Raw genomic sequence first — 22491 nt, 5'->3', positions numbered from 1 at the left:
TGTGAAGGATCTTTTTTAGGCGAGCCTCAGGTCTTCTCAATTGAAATTAAAATATTAAAAAATTAAAAAATGTTTATGCTATACTGTTGCATTATATAAAGTGCAAAGAGGGCAACATGGAGTTAGGTCTTAAATGATTTACACGCTTGATAAAGATAAGCAAAAATGACTGTAAAATAAATAATTAAAATACTTAGCTATATTGTACACTCAACAAAATGGGGAAATTATATTATTTTATACAATTGCTAATACAATTGCTCAGAAAGATTTTGTTTTAGCAAGCAATCTTTTTTTCTCAAAGGTAGGGGTCAAAATTATTGACACCCCTATTGTCAATAGCATTTTAATAACTCACCTTGTGAGGATAATGGCACTGACCCTTTTTATAAAATGTTTTATGAGTTGGAGAACACACTTGGAGGGATCTAAAACCATTCGTCCATTCAGAGTCCTTCCAAATCCTCCTGGCAGAGGAAACCAGGTTTTGGCTCAAATGTCCTGATACTGGGTAAAGTTCATGATGCCGTTGACCTTAACAAGCGCCCCAGGACCTGTGGAAGCAAAATAGCTGCATAACATAAAATATTCCCTACCATATTTTATAATAGTCTTTTCTGCTCATGCATTCTAATTTCAACACCAAACCCACCACTGTGTGCAGCCAAAGAGTTATATTTTCATGTCTTTACCCAGTACCAGGACATTTTAGCCAAAACCTGGTTGCCTCTGCCAGGAGGTTGAAACTTGGCCGCAAGTGGATCTTTCAGCAAGACAATAACCCCAAGCACACTCAAATTTATTGACCACAAAATCAACATTTTGAAATGGCCATCTCAGTTTCCGGACTTGAAACCCATTGAAAACCTGTATATGTCACACCCTGACCATAGTTTGCTTTCTATGTTTCTATGTTTTGGTTGGTCAGGGTGTGATCTGGTTGGGCATTCTATGTTAATTGTCTAGTTTGTCTAGTTCTATGTTTGGCCTGATATGGTTCTCAATCAGAGGCAGGTGTTAGTCATTGTCTCTGATTGGGAACCATATTTAGGTAGCCTGGGTTTCACTGTGTGTTGGTGGGTGATTGTTCCTGTCTTTGTGTTTTGCACCAGATAGGGCTGTTTTGAGTTCTCACGTTTATTGTTTTCGTTAGTTTATTCATGTATAGCGTCTTCATTAAAGAAACATGAATAACCACCACGCTGCATTTTGGTCCTCCTCTCCTTCACCACAAGAGAACCGTTACAGTATATGAATTGAAGAGAGCAGTCCATAAGCGCAGTCAAAGGATATCAAGGATCTGGAAGGATACTGTATGGGAGAATGGTCTAATATCCCTCCCAATGTGTTCTCTAACTAATAAAACATTGTAGAAAAAAGGCTCAGTGCCGTTATCCTAACAAGATGAGGTATTGAAAACAGGGGTGTCAATAATTTTGATCCCTACCTTTGAGGGAAAAAAATATTACTTGTTAAACAAAATCTCTGTCACTGAGCAATTTGTATTCGTATGAAATAATGTAATTTCTTTAATTTTTTGAGCATACAATATAGCTCAGTATTTGAATTATTTATTTTATACAGTCATTTTTGCTCATCTTTATCAAGGGTGTCAATCATTTCAGACCCCACTGTTCATCATGTTTACTTCAATCCATGACCAATCAACATATCTTCGGAGAATGTTTCGTGTTTAAATAACAGGGACTTGAAATAATTTAACAAATATATGACATTCAAGGGACGACGTCTTCTTAACATTGCAATGTTTTTTTATAGTTAGCTATATAATAAATAGCATCTTTATTTTCTCCTCTCTAAGTTGTTATAGAGATTCATTTTTTCTATTTCTTTTAACCCATCTTAACGTCCAAGGAAAAGGGATAGTTTGACAAAGATATGCAATCAACTGCAATGGCTATACTGTCTTGTACTTCCTCATAGATTGAATGAAAGGGGTTCTTTGCCTTGTGAGTCTTACACGGTACTCGTAAGGACATATCTACATCAAGACCGTACAGAATTGATTTCCTGGGTGTCCCATGTTTTTCATACGGTGTCCCTTGAATACAACAAAATATTCAGACATTGTCTGTAAAGCCTGAACGTATGTTACAGAGCAACTTGATCATTCCCCTTTTTAGGTACCTTGAGTGCCTTTCTTCCAACAGCATATTTTGTCTCTTGACTTGCACTGTGACTTGTATTATTACCTTACTACACAAACACACTGGTCTATTTCTTGTCCTATGTTATTCCCATGTGATTTTATATCCACCCACAAAACTCAAGAATCTTCAGCAAATATATGTATCTGAAATATAGAGCACAATTGAATCAGCATATGGAAAATAACTTTGGGCTTTAAGTTAAGTATGTGGAGTTGACTTTGTTTCAGGCTATTGGATATGTTTGTTTTTTCTACAAGTAGTCTGTATAGCAGCTGCCTTAAATGTATTTTTGTAATGTATTTTTTGTCCTTAAAAGGTGAATTCAATTTATTTTGAATGATCTGTATTGGGGAACACCTGTAAAATGAATGGGCAAATCTCTGTGGTTTCTTCATAGATGTACACCACTCAGTAGTTTGTTCAAATGTCACAGGAACTGGTACGATATTTGTGAAGGATTATTCAAAAACTCTTAAACAGGTGTGACTTTTAGAATGTTTTTTTTTGTGATGCACTTTTGGTTGAATTCCCAGACTAAAATATGTGATGTGTGTATACAATATGAAATAGAAATCTGGATTATATCCTTTTACCCTGAATTTACCTCTCTATTGTTGAGATTCTACATAGGCATGTTGTGGTAGTCTAGTCTCCTCAGCATTAAAACTCAGTCAGGACAGCGCCAGTGATCATTATTTGTCCCCTACTTGTGCACTTTTTTTATTTTCTCACCCATTCTTTTGTCTCTGTCTTGCCGTAAGCTTGATAATATCAGGTCATATGAATTGAGCCTTGGCCTGTGTGCGTTTGAACAAATGAAACACCCTGATTGGATAGACTTCTTGAAGGCCTAGTGCAGTCAAAAATGTGATTTTCCTGTGTTTTATAAATATTTCCAGTATGATGTTGGAATAATCCTATGAAAATGATAGTGACATTTTAGTGTAAGAGCTGTTTGAAAAGACAGCCTGAAATTTCATCCCGCCTGGTGACATCACTAGGCGGTAAAGTTAATAGACAATAAGGAAGGTTCAAACCTCTGCCAATAATAGCTAGTTTTCCCTGTCCGACTCAGACCACTCCCAGACAGTCCTACCAAAAGTCTTGCATAAGAAATTGCTCTTTGCTAAGAAACTATTTTATTTATTGCTGAGCATTTTAATTGAAAACAATCACAGTAAGGTACTTAAATGTTACCTTGAAATGATTTGATATTGAGACAACTGCTGCATTGGATTTATTTTTTAAGGGCAAATCAGCAGTTGAAACAATAACAAAGCGTTTTCCAGCCACTGTTTTGGTAAAAAGCTGAGGGATGGAGCTGGAAAAAGTAACCACTCTAAAATGAATAGACAGAGCTATGGATGCCAGGACTGACCATCCATGATATCAAAATTGTAGTTTTAATGTTTTGAGGCTTTACAGTGTTTATTTTACTTTGTTTACAAACATTGGAGTAAAACAAGTTTATTTTGGGTTCTGATGGGGAACGACAGTTGAACTAAGCTCATGAGGCATTTACTTTCTAATTCTTCAGGAATCAACTGGTACATATCATTAATTTATAAGTCCAAAAATGGATGTAGCAACTTCTGATTGCCCATTTAAACCCCCTTAGCAGCAGCTTTCCAATCATTCCAACAGAAATTATGCCATCTTATGCAAGTTTTTTTTATACAAATGTTTGTCAAACTTTTTTAATACAGATTACCTTCGGTTTTTATGTGAAATTAGTCACTTTTCTTTTTCCATTCTGGCAACATGATTCCATAACTATAGTATACAGTGGATGGATGTCTCAGTATAAGAAAATTGAAGCTTTTCTTACAAATAAACACCATTTTGTATGGCATCTCTGGCAATAATGTTATTGCTTAAATATAAGGCCCAGGGGGGGTGCTATATGGCCAATATACCACGTCTAAGGACCGTTCTTATTCATGACACAACGCAGAGTGCCTGGATATACAGCCCTTAGCCGTGGTATATTGGCCATATACCATAAACCCCTGAGGTAACTTATTGCTATAACAGTTGAAGTCAGAAGTTTACATACACTTAGGTTGGAGTCATTCAAACTCGTTTTTCAACCACTCCACAAATTTCTTGTTAACAAACAAAATATAGTTTAGGCAAGTCGGTTAGGACATTACTTTGTGCGTGACACAAGTCATTTTTCCAACAATTGTTTACAGACAGATTATTTCACGTATCATTCACTGTATCACAATTCCAGTGGGTCAGAAGTTTACATACACTAATTTGACTGTGGCTTTAAACAGCTTGGGAAATTCTAGAAAATGATGTCATGGCTTTAGAAGCTTCTGATGGATGTATTTCATGGCCTTACCTTTCAACTCAGTGCCTCTCTGCTTGACATTATGGGAAAATCAAAAGAAATCAGCCAAGACCTCAGAAAAAAATTGTAGACCTCCACAAGTCTGGTTCATCCTTGGGAGAATTTCCAAACGCCTGGAGGTACCATGTTCATCTGTACAAACAATAGAATGCAAGTATAAACACCATGGGACCATGCAGCCATCACACCGCTCTGGAAGGAGATGTGTTCTGTCTCCTAGAGATGAACGTACTTTGGTGTACGAAAAGTTCAAATCAATCCCAGAACAACAGCAAAGGACCTTGTGAACATGCTGGGGGAAACGGGTACAAAAGTATCTATAGCCACAGTAAAACGAGTCCTATATCGACATAACCTGAAAGGCTGCTCAGCAAGGAAGAAGCCACTGCTCCAAAACCGCCATGAAAAAGTCAGACTACAGTTTGCAACTGCACATGGGGACAAAGATTGTACTTTTTGGAGAAATGTCCTCTGGTCTGATGAAACAAAAATAGAACTGTTTGGCCATAATGACCATCATTATGTTTGGAGGGAAAAGGGGGTGGCTTACAAGCCGAAGAACACCATTCCAACCGTGAAGCACTGGGGTGGCAGCACCATGTTGTGGGGGTGCTTTTGTTGCAGGAGGGACTGGTGGACTTCACAAAATGGATGGAATCATGAGGCGGGAAAATGATGTGGATATATTGAAGCAACATCTTAAGACATTAGTCAGGAAGTTCAAGCTTGGTCACAAATGGGTCTTCCAAATGGACAATGACCCCAAGCATACTTCCAAAGTTGTGGTAAAATGGCTTAAGGAAAACAAAGTCAAGGTAGTGGAGTGGCCATCACAAAGCCCTGACCTTAATCCATAGAAGTTTTGTGGGCAGAACTGAAAAGGTGTGTGTGAGCAAGGTGGCCTACAAACCTGACTCAGTTACACCAGCTCTGTCAGGAGGAATGAGGCAAAATTCACCCAATTTATTGTGGGAAGCTTGTGGAAGGCTACCCAAAACATTTGACCCAAGCTAAACAATTTAAAGGCAATGCTACCAAAAACTAGTATAGTGTATGTACACTTCTGACCCACTGGGAATGTGATAAAAGTTTAAATAAATCATTCATCAGATATTCTACAGATTGGTGTATTTTTAAATGGCCCAATGTATACATAAAGGAGATAAGTCTCATCAGTTTTCTCAGACCAGCTAAGATTAGTCACCACTTAATTCTCATCCCATAAAAGAATTGGCAACTTTGAATTGGATCAAATGAAGAAAGTGTAGAACACTCTTGTAATCCTATTGTTTGTCACTGTGAGAACCTTGCAGAAAGAAGGGAGCATTCTAGAATGGTAACCTCTCTTCTCTTTACTGATCAGTGTGCACCTTGTCAGGTTGTGTGTTTTGTTAGCTTCTACTGTAAAGATATTGCGATCTTGGATTTGCAATTATGGTTGAATATCCTCTGTGGCATCTCACAATGGAGTCTGATGAATGACAGGAATTGTGAAACTGAGTATAAATGTATTTGGCTAAGGTGTATGTAAACTTCCTACTTCAACTGTATAAACTGGTAACCAACGTAATTAGAACAGTAAAAAATACATGTTTTGTCATACCTGTGGTATACAGTCTGATATACTACGGCTTTCAGACAATCAGCATTCAGGGCTCAAACCACCCAGTTCATAATTGGAATTATCTAATGGCAGAGGATTTTAATGCCGTGAACTATGAAGTCTCTGTGCAATTGGACCATTCTTTTGATTCAATTTCTACCTTCACTAATGCACCATGCCTAATGTTATTGTTACTTTGGGACAGTGAGTGCAAAATTCAGTACATTGTCCTGTAAAAAAATATAGAAATAATAATTAACACATTAATTTAAAGTACTAAGCTCTAAAAACCAATATAGCAAAAGCAAATGTGCATTTATATTTGGAAGCCCTTATGCATTTAATAAATATCTGCCTCAAAAACGGTAAATTTCTGCTTCAGTAAAATCTATAAGTTCACAGGTGTGAAAGAAAAAGCAGTTGGCAGCTGAGACTCACTCAGATGTATGTTATTGGGCTTGTGGGTTTTACAGTGGAAGTAATATATTTTATGCATAACAATGGCATTTCCAGTTAATTCCAGAGTGAATCTAGAGTAGCTCACTTATACATTCTCACCAGTGCATTATATATTCTGTCAATGGCTTTTTAATATAGTCTAGATTTTTTGTTCTTATGGTATACCAAGTCATGATTGTGGCCTTCTAGTATTGTTGATGCATTTCATCATCCATAATACTTATAATTCATATGTTGTGACCTCCCTATTGTTGTAACACCTTGAGAGTCTTACCTCATCCACTGTAAATTCAATTGGAGGAGTTTCTTCTTTAAGAGTGCGAAAAAGTATTATAAAAAAAAATGACATTTGGCGAAAGATGATGCATTGTAGCGATACGAATAAAAGGTTCACCTGGTGTGCTGAATTGTGTAAATTGTTAATTACACAAAACAAAATATTTGTAAAATGTTTGTATTTTTCATAATTTTAAAAGGAGTGTTTATTTTTTTGACATCTCTTCTGTTACAGATCTCTCATTTGTTTGTTCACCTGACATTGTGAGTGATCCGGTGTGTTTCTTACCTCTCTCCTGTATTGAGGCTCTTCTGTGATTAGTTATTTGTATGCATTGTTTAGAAAATACTGTAGGGAATATGGGAAGAAGTTGATATTAGGAACATTTGATCAATTTGTATTTATTTATTTTATCATTTTGTTAATAAATTGTCTAAAGCAACCTGCCTTGTCATTGAAGTGTGTGTTTAAGTTTGGTGGGAGGGGAGTAGTCAAAATAATATTTTCTTTAGAATTGCATTTAAATTTTGTTCTATCATTTAACTATTTACTTTTAACTAAATAGTTTAAATATAACTTTAATTTACTTTCACGCTTATATTATGCCATTGTCCATGATAACTGATGAGGTCTGTTTTGATTGTGTACCATTTTCAAATTATTTCAGCCATAAATTGATTTCAGCAATATTTTTGGAGGACATAATTGAGGACAGTTTCTCCATCTACCCTGCCTAAATGTAAAACCTTTTTTTACTTTTTGCGTGTAAAAATTCAATAGGTGCGTTTCTGAGCATTCTGTCTCAAGGTTGTTTCTCTCCCGCCCACACAGCACATCTAGTAATGCGCGTTGGACGAAAGGTGACAATTTAAATCACATTTTTGTACTGTGTCTTTTATCTCTGGACTAAAGTAGCTTTCTTCCGTTTTTCATGTCATTTCCTGGAATAAAAAGATGGTCATCAAAGCCGAGAGATTCGGCTGGCTCATAGTAATTACTTCTAATAGGAACAACTTTGCATTTCCGTGGACTAGTGAAATCAAAGAGTGGCGGTGCGTCAACGACGGGGATCACGGAGTCTTGGGTCGGTAGATAAAGTGCTCAACGCAGACCCTCTGGAGCCCTGCATATTCTATAGGTGGGGAGTCGTATTACTAGCCAATGAAAATGGCTTCCGAAAGCGTTAGGCAAATTGCCAATTGCCTGCAAACGAGCATCTAGGAAATATCTGGAAATAGCGCAGTGCACGACATATCTGGAATCTATCACATAGTATGACTATGCTGCTGTGCTTTTCCTTGTTGTTGTGTAGGAACAGCAAACTTCGCCGATAAATGTAAGTTTGTTATTTGAGTATCATTATTTGTAGACCCGTCTTTACTGACAATACACGAGCGTCCTCCGAAAGCGGCAGCCTTGACGACCAAATTAGCACTGCCGCAATATTTTGGAATTCGGGATTTGTGGCCATAGCCCTTGTAATATTTGTGTTGTGGAGAAATGACCAGGCAGGAGACGGGAGTAGTTAGTTTTCGTTTAGTCAAAACCCCTCGTGCTCTACAGTTCGCGGCACCCTAGTGCGCATGTGCATTTCCTGTTAGTTGTAGTAACGTAACACTGCCGTAATACATTACTGCTTAGTAACAGCATAGTAACTAATATAAACAGATGTAGATCCCAGATACTACACTCCTCCCCCATAGTGTTTAACTCCCAGAGAACAAGGTAAATATGTTAGGGAACTACTAATGCAATATCTGAACAATACATTCTTAAACATTTTTCAGAGCCCAGCACAAATCCAGGGGATTATTCTGCCCCGAAGATGGAGTTTGTGTCCTAATTACTAACCCAGGTAATATCCTTTTTCTTTCCTTTTTATCTAGGACATATTAAAGTGTTAGTTTGTTTTACTGTCTGTTACCTCCTTAACCAGCTCAACTCACAGGTCAAGCTTTTGAGGTGCCCTTCGCTGTTGAATAGGATATCTCCACTCCTCCTGGGCTTCCGGTGGTGGGCCAGGTTCGGGTGGAAGGTCAGGCTCTGTCTCTCCCATATGTCCGCAGTCAGGAGAATAGTCCTTTGGGTCGTTATTGTTCTTGTTCTCTCGGCATGTCTCTGCTGGGGTGTTGGACTGTAGCAGATGATCCAAATGAACGTTGACCTGGCGATGACCAATTTGAACTTGGTAAATGAAAGGTCCTCTGCGTTGCAAGATCACACCTGAGTTCCACAGGCGCTTGGGCTATCTGAAATCACGTACCATCACCCTCGTTCCCTCTTTGAATTCTCTGACAGTCTTTGAGTGTCTGTCGTGCTTTCTTCTGCTGTAGCTGGTGCTTTGCCACAGTGCTTGACAAGTCTGGTTTCAACAATGTCAGGCGGGTACGTGGTTGGTGTTTCAGAAACAGTTCAGCTGGTGTACATTCCGTTACTGTGTGTGGTGTGTTACGGTACGTAAACAGGAACCGGGGAAGCCTTTGGTGGGTGGGCACAGACTGAACCTCGAGTCTAGTCCAGGCCTTCTTAAACTGGTCTTTCTTGTCGATGAATGGACGAAGGGTATCGTCATTTATGAAGGTTGGCCAACAGCCTAATGTTAAGTCCAAGACTTTGGAAAGCTCTGGGTCTTTCCTTGTTTCCTCTGCTATGTCTGAAGCAGATATCGGCAGTTCGTTAATGAGATCTGGAAGACTGCTCTATCATCTTCACTGTCGGAGTCACTATTGCACGGTAGTCTTGATAGTGCATCGGCATTTGCGTGATCACTGGATCGTTTGTACTCAATCTCGTAGTCATAGGCTAACAATATCAGAGCCCAACGTTGCATTCGAAGCGCACCAAGGGTTGGTATAGCTGATTTTGGTCTAAGGATGGCCAACAGAGGCTTGTGATCTGACAGTAGTTGGAACTTCGTTCCGTAGAGGTATTTGTGAAACTTCTTCACTCCGAATATTATGCTCAGGGCTTCCTTCTCAATTTGAGCATAATTTTTCTCACTTGGTGACAGAGTCCGTGATGCAAATGCAATAGGGTGTTCTTCACCTGACGGTAGAACATGCGAGATGACGGCTCCTACTCTGTATGGAGATGCATCACACGCGAGTCTCAGCTTCATCTCTGTGTTGTAGTGGGCAAGCCACTTGCTCTTTAGCAGACGATGTTTGCAAGTCTTGAATGCTTCTTCACAGTGTGGGGACCAATTCCACTTTGTAACGTCCTGCAGCAGTTGGTGAAGCGGATGCAACAATGTGGACTATTTGTGGGTGGTGGTGCGTTTACGATTGCTTCCACCTTGCTGTTGGTTGGGTGCAGGCCTTGTGCATCAATCTTGTATACTCCACTGAGTCCTGCAGGAACTCACACTTGCTGCGTTTCATTCTCACTCCGTATTTCTTCAGTCTTGACATCACTTTGTCCAGCATTACAAGGTGCTCTCCAATGGTTGGTGCTGACACGAGGATGTCGTCCATGAAGCACACAACATTGTCTATACCGTCCAAGATCTGATCCATTGTGTGTTGGAATATCGCTGGAGCTGTCGAGATTCCATAGGCCAAGCAATTGAATCTGAATAGCCCCTTGTGTGTATTGATGGTCAGATACTGTTCTGACTCCGGATCCAGCTTCAGTTGCTGATAAGCGAATGCCAGGTCCAGTTTACTGAAAACCTTCCCACCAGCTAGAGTGGCAAACATCTTCAGCGTATGCAGCAATTTACTGTGACCTTGTAGTCACCGCACATTCTGACGGTCTTGTCTTTCTTTGGTACTACAACAATCGGAGCGGCCCAGTCGCTCCTCGCTACTTTCGTGATTGTTATTCTTCTGTAGGCAGTCCAGTTCCTTCTCTACTGCTTCCTTAAGTTCCTTCTTGCACTCTGACTTTGCTGTGAAGTCTTGTATTTCACCGTAGCCATCTTTGAAAAGTTCTTTGTGCGTCTCCAGCATGTTAGTGAGTGTAGCCTGACTCACTGGTTTGTCATTTCTCAGACTGAAGATTTCTCCGCAGTTCAACTTGATCTTTTGTAGCCAGTTTCTCTCCTTTAACAATGACGAGCAGTAGCGTCCACTCCTTCCCCTCATACCGGATTGGTACCTGGATCTGCCCTAACACAGGAATAGTGTCACCAGTGTATGAAGAAATGCGAATGGACGCGGGCTGAAGAGGGCACTCTTTCAGTTTTTCTTTGTACAGTCTCTCTGGAACCAGAGATACAGACGCTCCGGTGTCCAGGTGCATTTTTACTGGTTTTCCCGCTAACTCCATGTTGAGATAGATTCCATCTTTTTGTTGTTGAGCTGTGTACACTGTGAACAGTTCCACTACTGTTTCAGTTGTACCTTCCTCTTCTTGTTCCTCGTCTGACACTTTGTGCGTTCTTGCTGTGCGTTTCGAGGCTTTCCACACTCTCTGTAAATGTCCAACCTTTCCACAATTGTGGCACTTTTCATTTTGGAATCGACATTCACTGTGCTGATGATTATCTCCCCCACATCTGTAGCAACTGGGCTTAGACCTTTGAGATGTGGGCTGCTTTGTTCTTGTGTAACCTTGAGGACGGGACTGAGAAAAGTGTGACTTTTGTGAGCCTTTTTCACCACGTGCATCACTGACCTTGTGAACACCTTTCTGACATTCTGCATGTCCCGATAGCTCAATAGTATCCCTGTGGGCAAGCTCGAGTCCAAGTGCGATATCACAGGCTTTGTTAAAGGTCAGGTCCTTCTCTGACAGAAGCCTTCTGTGATATGCTTCACCTGTGAGACCACATACAAACTTGTCTCGGAGAGCATCATAAAGAAATCGTGTAAACTCACATGTACTTGCCAGCCTTTTTAAAGCAAGGATGTAGTCAGCCACGGGTTCCCCTTGACTCTGGTGACATTGGTCAAATCTGAAACGTTCTGCAATGAGAATTGGCTTAGGCTTGAAATACCTTGAAAGAGTTTCAGTCAGTTCTGCATAGTTCAACTCCACTGCTTTTATTGGTTCAATGAGACCTTTCAGCAATCCATACTCCGTTGGACCCAAAACACTGAGAAATACGTCTGCTTTCTTTTCATCTTTGATTTCATTTGCAGCCAGCCAACGCGCAAAACGCTCCAAATAGGAATCAAAATCCTCTTTTGTAGCCTCAAACTCTGGTACTCGACCAATGGAATGGATGCCATTTTCACAGTTAATTGGTCAGTTTCCTTAGTCCTTGTATTCCTTAATTTTCTGAATTTTCATCTAATTCTTCACTTCAGAAGTTTCTGCAATTACTTCATTCACTGCACTCATTTGTAATAATGTACACACCGTGTTACGTTCCTTCTTCATTTTTTTTTTCTTGACAATATTTTTCCACTGAGATCGCCTAATTTCAATGGGTGCAATGACAGTTTTTTTTATTTAACCACCAGAGTGCAGTGTCGCTATTCTGGACTCCAATAGTCTTGCTACTTGGCAGCTCCTGAATATCGTACCTACTAGCAGTGCTTAGCCTTCTCTACTGGCGAAAGAAAATAAAAAATAACTGACGAATTACATAATTATTTTGAGTTTCATTACTCATGCAACATTCTTCTCTTCAAGCAACGTCCGTTTGTGTAGTTTAATCACCTCGTCGCCACTGTAATATTTGTGTTGTGGAGAAATAACCAGGCAGGATACGTGAGTACAGTTAGTTTTCGTTTAGTCAAAACCCCTCGTGCTCTACAGTTCGCAGCACCCTAGTGCGCATGTGCATTTCCTATTAGGTGTAGTAACGTAAACACTGCCGTAATACATTACTGCTTAGTAACAGCATAGTAACTAATATAAACAGATATAGATCCCAGATACTACAGCCCTCAACAACAATTGATTGGACAGGGGTTTCTCGCGGTCACTTCGAACGTCTGATGTCCAGAGATTACCTTCTTTGTTACATTGTAACATCTCAGAATGCAAACCCTGCATGAGACATATGCTTGGTCTGTAACGCTTTTTGCCTTTTGTGAGTGCAGCTTGCCTTTATGTAAATATCTTTGAAAATAACATTATTTTTTTGACAGAATTAGCAGAGACGGGATGCTAATTAGAGTTACCCCCTTTATAGTGAGTGCATTTAGAGTTCTGCTTTTCTGAAAATAGTCCAAATATTTTCATTTGAATTATTTCAGATTATTTTCAAAGGTGCCCTTTGTATATGTGCAACTGGTCATAATAACCAGACTACTTTGTGTTGTAGATCACCTTGTTTTTCCATGTTATTTGCAGATTAATGATGTGGGGCTGAACTTGCAAACAGTAGGCCCACTCCCCTCCTGTCCACAGTGGCAGCAGCATCTGCCTATCAAACCAAGCCTTCCTCAGAAGTCGGGCCCAACAGCAGCCCCAGGTAGACTGATGCTGGGCGATTCCAGTGTTGTGGACACTACATTTGCATGCAAAATCACAACTTTAATATCTCACAATGGACAAACAAAATATAAATGAAACTTTGGATGTATTCCCCCTTGGAATTTCAAGAAAGCGGACTTCTACATGCTAGCATGTTGTAGAAACAAAGTAAATAAGAATCATTATGGATGTTACATGAACAAGCTTTTTGGAAGGAAGGGCTTGGCTGAACACCGAAATGATCATTTTGAAAACATGGTAATGTCCATGATTACTTTAGAGAGGAAAAATAACCTTTATAGTTGCTACAACCTCCGTTATGGATGTTACAGAGTCTGAAATAGACATTCCAATCATGATAAAAATCTATCAAAACCCATTTGTAAATGTTTTTACAAGGTCAGCAGAAGGCATAATACTTCAGGATTGCATAATAGTATAGTATACAAGGCCAGTCACCACACCCTTACATTAAAAACATTCCCTTCACTTTTATATTCACTACCGTTCAAAAGTTTGGGGTCACTTAGAAATATCTTTTTTTTTTAAAGAAAAGCCTTTTTTCCATTAAAATAACATCAAATTGGTCAGAAATACAGTGTAGACATTGTTAATGTTGTAAATGACTATTGTAGCTGGAAACGGCAGATTTTTTAAATGGAATATCTACATAGGTGTACAGAGGCCCATTATCAGCAACCATCACTCCTGTGTTCCAATGGCACGTTGTGTTAGCTAATCCAAGTTTATAATTGTAAAAGTCTAAATGTTCATTAAAAAAACCTTTTTGCAATTATGTTAGCACAGCTTAAAACTGTTGTCCTGATTTAAAGAAGCAATAAAACTGGCCTTTAGACTAGTTGAGTATCTGAAAGTCCTCAACCGGCAGCTTCATTAAATAGTACCCGCAAAACACCAGTCTCAATGTGAACAGCAAAGAGGCGACTCCGGGATGCTGGCCTTCTAAGCAGAGTTGCAAAGAAAAGCCATATCTCAGACTAGCCAATGAAAAGATTAAAATTAGCAAAAGAACACAGACACTGGACAGAGGAACTCTGCCTAGAAGGCCAGCATCCCGGAGTGGGTCAAACGTTTAGGGTAGCCTTCCACAAGCTTCCCACAATAAGTTGAGTGAATTTTGGCCCATTCCTCCTGACAGAACTGGTATAACTGAGTCATGTTTGTAGGCCTCCTCGCTCGCACACACGTTTTCAATTCTGCCCACACATTTTCTGTAGGAATGAGGTCTTGGCTTTGTGATGGCCACTCCAATACCTTGACTTTGTTGTCCTTAAGCCATTTTGGAAGTATGCTATAAGGTCATTGTCCATTTCAAAGACCAATTTGCGACCAAGCTTTAACTTCCTGACTGATGTCTTGAGATATATCCACATAATTTTCCTCCCTCATGATGCCATCTATTTTGTGAAGTGCACCAATCCCTCCTGCAGCAAAGCAATCCTGCAACATGATGCTGCCACCCCCTTGCTTCATGGTTGGGATGGTGTTCTTCGGCTTGCAAGCCTCTCCTTTTCCAAATATAACAATGGTCATAAAGGCCAAACAGTTATATTTTTGTTTCATCAGAACAGAGGACATTTCTCCAAAAAGTATTATCTGTGTCCCCATGTGCAGTTGCAAACCGTAGTCTGGCTTTTTTATGGCGGTTTTGGAGCAGTGGCTTCTTCCTTGCTGAGCAGCCTTTCAGGTTATGTCGATATAGGACTCGTTTTACTGTGGATATAGATACTTTTGTACCCGTTTCCTCCACAGCATCTTCACGAGGTCCTTTGATGTTGTTCTGGGATTGATTTGCACTTTTCGCACCAAAGTACCTTTTATCTCTAGGAGACAGAATGCGTCTTCTTCCTGAGCGGTACGAGGGCTGCGTGGTGCCATGGTGTTTATTCTTGCGTTTATATTGTTTGTACAGATTAATGTGGTACCTTTTAATGGCACAGTCAACTTAGTGTATGTAAACTTCTGACCCACTGGAATTGTAATACTGTGAATTATAAGTGAAATGATTTGTCTGTAAACAATTGTTGGAAAAATTACTTGTCATGCACAAAGTAGATGTCCTAACCGACTTACCAAAACTATAGTTTGTTAAAACCTCTTGGTGACAGGGGGCAGTATTTGCATTCCCAAATTCAACTGCCTGCTACCCATCCCCAGAAGATATGCATATTATTAGTAGATTTGGATAGAAAACACTCTGAAGTTTCTAAAACAGTTTGAATCATGTCTGTGAGTATAACAGAACTTATTTAGCAGGCGAAACCCCGAGGTCACTCTCTTTTCAAGGATTTTTCATTGGGAATCCAGATTTCTAAGGGACCTTCTTGCAGTTCCTATCGCTTCCACTGGATGTCAACAGTCTTTAGAAATTGGTTGAGGTTATTCCTTTGTGTAAATGAAGAAGTACAGCATCTTGAACGAGGGTCACTTGAAGTGAACTGTTAGATAGAGGCGCGTGACCAGAAAGCATGCTTCAGCTTGTTTTCTTCCTGTATTGAACACAGATCATCCCGTCTTCAATTTTATCGATTATTTACGTAAAAAAATACCTAAAGTTGTATTACAAAAGTAGTTTGAAATGTTTTGGCAAAGTTTACAGGTAACTTTTGAGATATTTTGTAGTCACGTTGAGCAAGTTGGAACCAGTGTTTTTCTGGATCAAACGCGCCAAATAAATGGACATTTTGGATATATATCGACGGAATTAATCGAACAAAAGGACAATTTGTGATGTTTATGGGACATTTTGGAGTGCCAACAAAAGAAGCTCGTTAAAGGTAAGGCATGAATTCTACTTTTATTTCTACGTTTTGTGTCGCGCCTGCAGGGTTGAAATATGGTTTCTTTCTTTGTTTACGGAGGTGCTATCCTCAGATAATAGCATCGTTTGCTTTCGCCGAAGAGCCGTTTTGAAAGCTGACATGTTGGCTGGATTCACAATTTGCTATCTTGCATGTTTAATGAAAGTTTGATTTTTATAGTAATTTATTTGAATTTGGCGCTCTGCATTTTCCCAGGCTTTTAGCTAGATGGGACGATAGTCCCACATATCCCAGAGATGTTAACAAGAAATTTGTGGAGTGGTTGAAAAGCGAGTTTTAATGACTCCAACCTCCGTGTATGTAAACTTCCGACTTCAACTGTAGATATTCCATTAAAAAATCTACTGTTTCCAGCTACAATAGTCGTTTACAACATTAACTTCTTATGGCTGGGGGCAGTATTGAGTAGCTTGGATGAATAAGGTGCCCAGAGTAAACTGCCTGCTTACTCAGACCCAGTTGCTAATATATGCATATTATTAGTAGATTTTGGAGAGAAAACACTCTGAAGTTTCCAAAACTGTTCGAATTATGTCTGTGAGTATAACAGAACTCATATGGCAGGCAAAAGCCTGAGAAAAAATCCAACCAGGAAGTGGGAAATCTGAGGTTTGTAGTTTTTCAACTCTTTGTCGAATATACAGTGTTTATGCGGTCAAATTGCACTTCCTACGGCTTCCAATAGACTGGCAACAGTCTTTAGAACCTTGTTTGATGCTTCTACTGTAAAGGGGGGGGGGAATGGGAGCTGAATGAGTCATTGGTCTGGCAGAGTGGCATGAGTTGAGACTCGCATTCACATGAGAGTTAGCTTGAGTTCCATTGCATTTCTGAAGAAAAAGGAATTCTCTGATTCTATACATCGTTTGACATGTTTCTACGAACTGTAACATCACTTTTTTACTTTTCATCTGAACTAAGCGATCATGCATTGAGCATTTGGATTACTGGGCTAAACGTGCAAACAAAAAGGAGGTATTTGGACATAAATGATGGACTTTATCGAACAAATCAAACATTTATTGTGGAACTGGGATTCCTGGGAGTGCATTCTGATGAAGATCATCAAAGGTAAGTGAATATTTATAATGCTATTTCTGACTTCTGTTGACTCCACAACATGGCGGATATCTGTATGGCTTGTTTTGTTGTCTCAGCGCTGTACTCAGATTATTGCATGGTGTGCTTTTTCCGTAAAGCTTTTTTGAAATCTGACAGCGGTTGCATTAAGGAGAAGTGTATATATAATTCCATGCATAATAGTTGTATCTTTTTTCAATGTTTATTATGAATATTTCTGTAAATTGATGTGGTTCTCTGCAAAATCACAGGATGTTTTGGAACTACTGAACATAACGCGTAAACTGAGTTTTTTGGATATAAATATGAACTTTATCGAACTAAACATACATGTATTGTGTAACATGAAGTCCTATGAGTGTCATCTGATGAAGATCATCAAAGGTTAGTGATTAATTTTATCTCTATTTCTGCTTTTTGTGACTCCTCTCTTTGGCTGGGAAAATGGCTGTTTTTCTATAATTAGGTACTGACCTAATATAATCGTTTGGTGTGATTTCGTCGTAAAGCCTTTTTGAAATCGGACACTGTGGCTGGATTTATAACAAGTTTAAAATGGTGTAAAATACTTGTATGTTTTGAGGAATTTTAATTATGAGATTTCTGTTGTTTTGAATTTGGCGCCTTGCATCCCGAATATCTCAGAGAGGTTAAACTTCTTGAATTCAACCATTATTGGGTTCAAATACATATTTAGATTTGTGAACAGCCATCCACAACAACCACAATCCGTAAGGCACAAATAGCTAAATGAGAGAGCAGCAGTGTGATTCACATCATACTACTTTTGTAATCACAGGTAGAATTGTAATGTACAGATATCGAAGCATACCCCCTTTGGGGGTAAAACCTCCACACAAACATTACAATCAATTATTTTGGTTCACAAGGGAATGTAGCACAAATACGACAATCTGTTTGTCACAGCGCGCAAGCTTCATTACAACACACAGGACAATCATCACACTGGCACCTGGCACAATAATAAGGGTCAGCATGGTGGAAATTTTTGAATGTAATTTGGTAATGGATCAGGTTCACTCTCAGGATGAGAGTTCACCCTCTCCATTCACCAGGGCATGCTGAGAATAGTGTCAACATCTTTAGTACACAACTTCTTTACCCATGTCACAATTAGCATAACATCAGTGAAAACAATCAATCCAGACATTAATTACTTCATTCATATAGTTATTAACATACCAAGAACATACTCAAATCAATTGAGTCAGTTTTCAAAAATCTTTCAGTTTCCAAATCCAAACCCAATTAATTATCCAACCCAAAATTAGAATAACAATGCTTCAGTGATTCACATTCACATTAAAAACCCTCAACTTTGCACATCGACACTGGCAGAATGTACATTTATTTTATCACACAGCATAATTTTCCATAATTATAGTATTCAGTTTCTTATCATGATTATAACCACAGATCAGTATCCCAATGCATTCTTCATAAATGACTCAATTTAGCAGTGTGTATACCTCTACAATCAACTTAATACCCCAAATTAACCCCCCCCACTTCAGGCACTCAATCTTCTGGCGTCTCTTCATAGGTTTCTCCAGATAGCTTCATAGTTCAAGAGGATGGCCCATGATCATGTCCCAATTTCAAATGTCTCACCCTTGCCAACCAGCACACCAGTTATATGAGAGAAGTTTTGGAACAGATCTCTCTCCATGCTTACTCCACGTGTACTCCTGTCACCCTCCTGAGAGAAAAGCAGTTGATAGCTTTGACTGGATGCTGTACAACGGTGGCTGGCTCGGACTCAGGTCTCTTGATAGAAGTGGTGCGGGCAGGGCTGGATTGAGCGCCTTTGTTGCTCTTCTTCAGCCGGTTAGAGGGGTTTTGACGTTCACACCGTTCTCGTGGTCAAATTATTCCTTCCATGCATTAAGACAACGATTTGTACAAATTACTTTGATACATTTCATAACCCAATTGTGAAACATACTTTATGTAGACATTATTTGCTTCTTATTTTCTACTTTTAAGATGCATATAATGTCCAGTGCATAACCTAGCCTGCTGGAACCAGCCTGATCGCTGTGTTCACCATTCTATTTCACTTCACATTTTAATTAGAAAGGTGAACACAGCATTCAAGTTGGTTCCACCAGGCTAATCGTAACCACCATTGATAATGTAATCAGTGCTGTGTGTGTTTGTGTGTGACCAACCAGTATCTTTGATGGGCCAGGAGCTGATCGACACTGCTATGCCCATCAATGTGGCTCTGGCAAAGATCTCACATCTTGCCTGCTCACCAACGGTCGTCGATGGGGAGAAGAGCATTAGGTAGGTATAGTCTGACTTGTTCAAACTTCAACATAGTATATGGTACAGCACAAATGTCCAGTAGTGGCAACACCCTTTTCATTCCACTGATGAACTGCCGATTTCTACAGGATGGACTGGAGATGCTTTTGCCAGATGGCAGCCTCGTTATGTGGAAACCGTAATTGGGTAGGGTTTATAAGCCTGTTCAAACTTCAACATAGGATAGGTAATATCTGACACAAACAAGTACTAACTGCCATTGGTAATAGAACATAAATATGTATGGAGCCAGCACATGGAGACTTGCAAGATGAAGTCCAGACAGATGGGCTTGATACTAATGTCTCTGAATTCGAGGGACCTGGACTCTGCCTTCAAATGTTACTAGACAACTTTTACTTGTATTGTCTTTTTTTAAATTATTGAATGGTATCAGTCAATATGGGGAGTGAGAACTCTGTTGTATATGGCAGGATTTCGCAAACTTGGTCCTGTATTCGGCTAAGGTGTATGTAAACTTCCAACTTGAACTGTTTATATATATATATATATATATATATAAAACACAGGAATTCACGTTTGACTGCACTGGGCATTTAAACTCAAGATTTTTCAGAAAGAGGATTTGTCTAGACACAAACCAGACTAAAATATGACAAAAGCACACACAATCCATTAGGAATGAACATTTAGCATTTAATGTGCTGAATACACATTTGGTCTTCCTTTGAAATGTTATTGAACATATCCTAATCTCCTTTGGTTGGAAAACATAATTGGCATAAGAAGCATTTGAAATGTACATGTGTAGACAAATGTTTTTTCATACAGCAACATCTGATTCAATTTTCCTCAATCATACTACCTAATAGTAACAGAGCAAATATAATGCAATTTTAATGTATACTTTTAAAGTCTGAATACCTGTAAGAAAATTGTTTAATACAATAGAAAAATACAATTGGTCACACTGTCCTTCATTGAAAGTAATCATTCTAAAATCAGTAAGAGTGTACGAGGATGGCAGACTTAAACGAGGCTTCACTACAAGCAAATTCAATATGAATTCAGTAGCAAAGAACAAATTCTTTCATCCAACAAGATATCATGTAATATGATGCACACACACTGTTCAGCAATGGGAACGGTAATATTCTACATGTAAGTCCTCTATAAGTGTCCATTGAACTACCAGACAAGCCTGAAGGTCAAAGGTCCAATCAACAGTAACAATCAAGTTATGCCTATATCACATGTTTAGAACCTCCCATAATTGCAATTTGACCTTAAATGCACTATACCACCACAAGAACTGCAATATCCTAAAGCATGATTGGAAGAGCCATTTCAAAGTGCTTCAACATGGCTGTGTTTAAAAGTATATTGCACATTACTGGGGTCTTAAGGTGGAAGCATGGTTATGACCTTCCTACATCATGTTCATCGCAGCATTGGCGGCTCAACAGAAGTACATGACAGTGTCACACTGAAGCATACGTAACGACTATTGCGGCGACCAAACATTTAATGTCATGATCACAAGGTTTTCACAACAATTTGAACAGTCAATGTGAATAACTTAATGAAGTCTGTTGTGAGGGCAGCCCTTAATTCTTCAATCTGCAGGAAATGCATTGAGATGGCAACATTATCAGCAGCTCGCAATTTCTTTAAGGTGTAGCATTACTTTAAGTTGAACTTAAGGTAATCTATGCATTTTATCGTGGTTGAGGCTTGGATTGGAGGTAGGGCAAGATGAGAAGTCCGCATACATATCAGGACAACTTCTACAAGTAGCCATCCGATTTAATCAGCTCCAGGAGAAGTTTAAGTCAAGAGGAAATGTTCCTCTTGAGTTTTCCAAGAACAATGCAAGATTGGCTCACCGTCCCTATGTGGATATTGACAAAATAAAAATACAGATTTCAGTGAGGACACAGAACTAATAATATAGGAAAGTAGACTTGAATGTAGCTAAACGATTTCTATTTGGTAGGACATGGGATTTTACATTGCCCAAACTACCACAACAAATAAATGGTGGTCCATTCATAGAAAACAACAACTTGAACCGTGACTTCTTGAGATACTACAAATCAGTCTTACTAGTCGTTAAAATGTGAGAGAGTCAGGAGGAATGAGTCGGTCTTAGAGGCCTCTTAAAGGGTAGAATAAGTGATGGCAATCCCTAGAAGCAGACATGCTGATTGGCTACAAAGTGTCCCCTGGATTTACAGATTGCCTGCGAGAACAACACCCAGGGTATCACTGATTGGCTGCAAGAACTACAAGGCGACCCCCTTGGCATCACTGACTGGCTGAGAGCAGGCCCTGTCTTTGAGCATGCTCCAGGATGGCGTTGTGGCAGAAGTAGTACTGGTCGGGGGTCTGGATCGTGAAGGCCCTCTGCGTTCTCATCCACCGCACCGTCTGACACACATTGAGTGTCCCCATGTCCTGCAACTGGGACAGACAAATGTCCAGGGCACAGAAGGTACCTGGGGAGAAGGAAGGTGGGAGACATCATTATCAACAGATATATTATGAAGTGGGGAAGATGCAGAAATAACATTAGTTCACTATGGACTCCATACATGATAGCATCCCTATTAGAGAAATGGGGGTGACTCCTATGACTATCACATCATAGAGATTTTATTTAATTGTGTGCATTACATGTTACTGAGGTGATCTGGGGGGAATTAACTTGCTTGTTATAAGCATGTATGAGCCTTTACATCATCTTATTAGGGCCCTGTGGTTTGTGGAATCATGTGACATGCCTGGATTTTTAACCTTTATAGCTTTTTCATCAAACTGTCCCAGCAGATGGTCCAGCTGCATCCTCAGACAATTGCTTTCCTTTTTGGTGTAATTCTCATTTCTGGATAAAATCTTGCCATGTCACATGATTGTGCAAAATACAGAGCCTAAATAATATATTTTGTGTGTCTTTATTTTGGTCTCAAGGACTGGAGTAAAGTCTGATACGCATAGACTAAAGGAGTGGTGGTCATCAGTGAGAATTAATAGTTCAC

General features: G+C 39.4%; 1 protein-coding gene and 1 pseudogene across 1 annotated transcript in view; both read right to left on the bottom strand.

Annotated features, from left to right (window-relative positions):
* Window positions 1-10019: 10019 nt before the first annotated feature.
* LOC121846626 lies at window positions 10020-10954 on the bottom strand (annotated as a pseudogene).
* A 9174-nt stretch (window positions 10955-20128) lies between these two features.
* LOC112252725 (protein tyrosine phosphatase non-receptor type 9a) overlaps window positions 20129-22491 on the bottom strand; it is a 50837-nt gene continuing 48474 nt past the window's right edge. Inside the window, exon 13 of the mRNA XM_024424230.2 lies at window positions 20129-21951. Coding sequence (XP_024279998.1) covers window positions 21761-21951 — 191 coding nt within the window. The 3' untranslated portion in view covers window positions 20129-21760. The remainder of the gene's footprint in view (window positions 21952-22491) is intronic.

The sequence above is a fragment of the Oncorhynchus tshawytscha genome, linkage group LG06, assembly GCF_018296145.1.
Source record: "Oncorhynchus tshawytscha isolate Ot180627B linkage group LG06, Otsh_v2.0, whole genome shotgun sequence".
NCBI classification, from domain to species: domain Eukaryota; kingdom Metazoa; phylum Chordata; class Actinopteri; order Salmoniformes; family Salmonidae; genus Oncorhynchus; species Oncorhynchus tshawytscha.
Note: the sequence above shows the minus strand (reverse complement) of the source record. Positions and strands in the feature narration are given on the sequence as shown.